This window comes from Microchirus variegatus (genome assembly GCF_963457635.1).
Source record: "Microchirus variegatus genome assembly, chromosome: 16".
Classification (NCBI taxonomy): Eukaryota; Metazoa; Chordata; class Actinopteri; order Pleuronectiformes; family Soleidae; genus Microchirus; species Microchirus variegatus.
The window spans coordinates 8,819,430-8,824,527 of NC_139817.1; the positions used below are offsets into that span (position 1 = coordinate 8,819,430).

Genomic DNA, 5,098 nt, shown 5'->3' on the forward strand with positions numbered 1-5,098 from the left:
ATGAGCTTGTGCTCTGCCTGAGGTCCACTTAACAATTTCTACACCTCGGTTAAAAGGAGCAGCAGCAGCACCAGCGGATACCCAGCTGATCAAATGTTAAATTTGTTGAGATTATCAGCTACTGCTGCTACTGGAACACTAAACTTGGCACAGTAAATGGAGGTGAAGGGCTTGGAGGCCACAGTAAACAAAACTTCCTTCATCTTATCAGTGCACAGAAAATTAACGACAGCCACGAGACGGACATAGATATCGAGCGGTGGAGTCTGTTAGTTACAAAAATAATGTATATATGTATAAATATATATATATATATATATTTTCTTTTTTTTAACTATATATGTGTGTATATATATACATATATATCCTTGATACATTTAAAAGTCCCAGCCACAAGTAAATCATAATTGAAATTTTATTTACCATTCTGGAGTAGAAAGTACTTCCACATTCGAGCTATTACAGTACAAACCAACGAAAAAAAGGCCACGCATTAGAGTTTGAGGAGCAGAATAAAAATTTAAAATGGCTTTTCCGAGCGGCAGCATGAGGCGGCGCAGAAGAGAGGCGACGGGTGGGCGGAGGAAACGAAAAGGGACGAAAACGAGCAGACGGAGAGAGGGGCGGGATGGAGGAAGTTCAAAACAATGCAACCCTTCATAGAAGGCGAGAATACAGACCTCCAGCAGCTTCATGTTAACGCTGCAGAGAACGGATGCTGACGTGGGAGAGTGGTGGCAGGGGGTGGGCGGTGGGGGGGTGCTCCAAACGTGATGCAAAATATAATTGATTATTTAAGTCTCACTGCACTAAAATACGTCGACGGCTGACTCAATGGCCCAGTCGGTGTCTCGGGTCGGCCGTCATGAGGGCCTTTTGCTTCGGTACTGAGGCCAAACTGAACCTCGTTGTTGTTCACACACAGATGAAAAAATCAAATGACCACAGGAGGAAAAACAGTGTCCAGAACACGTTACATCTCCAGGAAAATTGGAGAACGAGGCTCACTGATTGGTTGAGGCTGTTGCGACGAACGTAACACTGTCCTTTGTTTTGTTTTTTTTATGAATGGGGAGCCTGGAAGGTCTTGGAGGTGGCGAGCATGGCTCGCACTTTGGCCATAAGATCCTGAAACGAGAGGAAAGACAGGCGACAGGTTATTAACCAGTATGAATTCACGACATATAAAAGACAGAAGAAGAGCCAAGGCTTACCGATGCATTGTGGGTAAGAGTAACGTGGGTGTTAAGAACTGATAACACTGGCAGGGTTATTAAACATCCAAATTATAAGAAGAAAAAAAGCAGTTGTCAAGGCGATGAAGGCCTGAGGGACGCTTACATCAGACCGTGTGTTGTTGATGCCAGTGCTGAATATTGGTAACAATGTAGGTTAAAGGTGCAGTAAGTAACTTCTGATGCCAAAATCACTCACTACATCGAATTTAATCTTTCAACACTCATCTTGGTACGATGACAACCTTGCTCATTCTTTCAGAGAACTGGGATGAATTCCATAACCTAAAGTGCGTTGTAGTCTCACTTTACGAGTGTAGCCGTGTCTCCACAGACACACAAACAACGCTGCTGTGCTGAGAATAGCTTTAATCGACACTGTGTGAACTCATTTGACAACAGGCATTTGTTTACATTGAAAAGTTACAAGCTATAACTTTAGAATCATGTATTAACTCCTTTTAAACAACAAATAATAATAATAAAAAAAAAAACGCTAAAAAAAAGTCTAGTTGATCTAGAATCCACATCTGTGCCGGGGACCAACTCGGAGCATTAGAATTACTGAGGGGAAAAAGCTGCAAGCAAATGATTTTTATTTTAAGGTAATTGCTGAGTGGAATTAAAGTGATGTGGTTAACGATGTGTGTTTTTTTTTTTCTTATTCCCAGGTTGTCACAGCTTAATTAAACAGGACATCTGTCACATTTAATCAAATTAAAGTCTCAAACACCTGTTGGTAACCTTGCCTCGAATGTGATTTAATTTCGCTAGTGGATGCTTTTACTTTTGTTTTGTCGTTTTGTTTCCCCCCCCCGTGCGACTGCGCTCCACCGAGGGAAAGTAAGGAGACATTTGTAGAAAGGTAAAAAAGTAAAATCAGGCATCTTTTCCATTCTAATATATTGTTTTTGATTAACTGTACCATTGCAGACATGTGTGGACGATGACATTCAGATCATGTGATCTCCACAGAAACTATAAGAACAGAAGATTCTACACCAAGGTTCTGTGATTGGACAAAATATTGGCTATTAGTGGATGGTTGAGCTCATTGCTGGTTATTCTGTATCGTTATATACAGAATGTAAATGCTGTTTTTGTTATCTTTGATGCACTCCTTTATCTTTAGCCCCCAATATGTTACAACCCTGGCTCAGGGAAAGCAAGACGTGTCAAAATCAGTACAATAATATTATAATATTGTTACAAATAATCCTTGAATGGTAAGGGAGTTGTGGGAGGGGCTTGGTTCAGGCTCTCGAAGACAACCCTCAGGTGCAGATAATCAGAGGCTGGCGACCGTATGGAGGTCACGGAGCGCCACTCGCGGCGACACAGAAAATATGGAGGTCCGCAAGTGCCACTGAAACACATGACGTATGGAGTGGAGGTAAAGGAAGGAGAGCCTCAAGGACAACAAAAACAGCATTAGTCAATACTGAAGTATAAATAAAACTGGGAAAACGTCACAGGGCTGTAAACCAAGTTTAATGTAGAGGATTTGAAGCCCATTCATTATAGTTTAGTCAGCTGATTTAAACACAAGTGTCTGCCTAAAAGGATAACAGGGGACTTGCAGGAAATGTTAGAAACCCACATAAGGAAGTTCACAAATGACTATTTCCAAGTATCTACAGGTAGTGACTCCTTACTTTCCTGCTGTTTTGCAAAGATAGGATCTATTATGCAAGTAATTAATGATGAGGGGAGAAAAAAGCTGAAGTTACAAAAAAAAAAAGAGTTCAGAGAGAAAATAATAGTGAGCTTCCAAAGTGCAATTTTTTGTTCTCTCCCTCTCCCTCCTTCTCTGGGTAAAAATGCAGATGTTTGCTGACTAGGGGGCAAATGCTCGCATAGCTGAATAGGAAGTGTTGATTTGCATACCGAGAGTGATTCAAACGCACACGGACAAATACCCACCCCTTGAGCTTTCCTGACAGATGAGACAAATTAACAGTGGTAATCACAGAGGGAAGGAGCCGTCACATCAAATCACTCAGAGGCCATTTTTTTTCCCCCTCCCCTTACGCTCGCACTCACGAGTGCTCGTGTTCACAGAATGTGACAAATAACGCTTCAGATTATCGCCGACTCGGTGGATAGAGGCTCAAATGCACTTGAATTATTGTCACAAAATTACAGCCCAAATTACCCAAATTATATCGCGAAGCCGTCTCACGTGGAACAGATGAATAAAGTTATTTCAGGCACGTTTCCACCACAGGAACTCGCACCAGGATCATGGTTTCTTTCCCAGAAGCTGTGTGTGTGTCTTTCCAACGAGAAACTAAACAGTTGTTTTTAGGGCCCCAAAATGGCTCTTCTCTTAATATATATGGAGCTTCCACATTACTGACAGTTGTGTCAGCATTTTGTTGTGCTTTAGCATTTTACGTCTGCTGACTAATCTCCACAACAGCTCATGAATTATAGGTCCAAAAGTACTACAATTAATGATCGTACCATAGTCCATAATTTTCTCAATTAATCGAGTAATCGTTTGGTTCATAAAATGTGGAGAATGTCAATCATTTGCGTTTTCAAATGTCTTGTTTTGTCCACAAATGGAAATGACACAAGTCTTGATGATTTCTTTGTTAAATGAAGGAAAGGAACCAGGAAACATTTACTTTTAAGGGTGCTTTCACACCTACAGCATTTGGTGCGCACCAAATGTGTTTGGCCCCTTGGCTCGGTTCGTTTGTGTAGGTGTGAATGTAATCTCAGTACTTTGGTGCGTACCAAATCAACTGGTCTGAGACCTGCCTGAAGGGGTGGTCTCGGACCGGCTTTATCTGCCCTACTTTGGTACGGTTCCTCTGGTGTGGAAGCAACCAAACCAAATGGGACAAAACGGTATAGTTTAATGCATTATGGGTATGAGATGAGATACGGGATTACCCCGAATTGCGGTGCGGAGCGTCAGCAATACGGTTTTGCAGCATCCTATGCCCAGCATCAATCCCCACCTGGTGCGTTACGGCAGCGCAGCCAGCCGTATACAGCAAGCCAGCAATCAGTGCTTACATTAAGTGATGGTGACGCACTCCGTGGAAATCGGGGGGTTAGTCTGGTTTCAGTGGCGATGGTCTTTGCGGTCTATTTTGGTTTGTTTAAAACTATGCATATGTGAAAGCAAAGCGTACCCACGTCTGTTTGCTACATCGTAACATTTTGTCTGACTGGTGCAGACCAAAGCAATCGAACTATAGGTGTGAAAGCGCCCTAAGAAGCTGAAAACGTCTGAGAACCAACCGATTTATTAATTATATAACTGGTTGGCGATCAATTTAGTAAAACGACTCGAGTCTCCTCGTGTTAACCGCGTGTGCTCGTTTCATTTGTCCCGACACAGTTTCATAACGATCCCATCCCTTTTCCCCATACTTAATAGTTTCCATACGTCACAGGATCTTCGTTAGCGCTGCCGTTAGCGTCACCGCATCGCTCATCGGCCGTTCACACAGGCAGAAAGACGTACCTCGATGCAAAGTCTATATTTATCTTTCACTGTCACGCAGTTGTAGCATCTCTCAGGTACAAGCACATAAACTGAACTCTCTACTTGGAACTAAGAGGTAGACACAGTCAAATTAATATATATTTACAGCATATTATTCAACATTTTATAATAAAACATGCCCAAACCAACCAACCTCTGCAGTGGGACATTTAAATCTATTGTGGTGAACTTCACTGGTGGATTTCCTGTAATACTGAATGTACTTATTGTTACGCGTCCAACTTCAAAGGACATTTAAATTAAAGACTGTTTTTTTACGAATTCATAAATTTCACCGAGTGCTGGTTATGAGGAGCCAAAAGTTGGTTATTTCTCTGCAACTTTAAATCTGTTGCAA

General features: G+C 41.9%; 1 protein-coding gene across 1 annotated transcript in view; it reads right to left on the reverse strand.

The window, feature by feature from the left end:
* Positions 1 to 443: 443 nt before the first annotated feature.
* Positions 444 to 5,098, reverse strand: part of sfswap (splicing factor SWAP) — a 39,754-nt gene continuing 35,099 nt past the window's right edge. Inside the window, exon 19 of the mRNA XM_083902168.1 lies at positions 444 to 1,128. Within this exon, the coding sequence (XP_083758294.1) occupies positions 1,063 to 1,128 (66 nt within the window). The 3' untranslated portion in view covers positions 444 to 1,062. The remainder of the gene's footprint in view (positions 1,129 to 5,098) is intronic.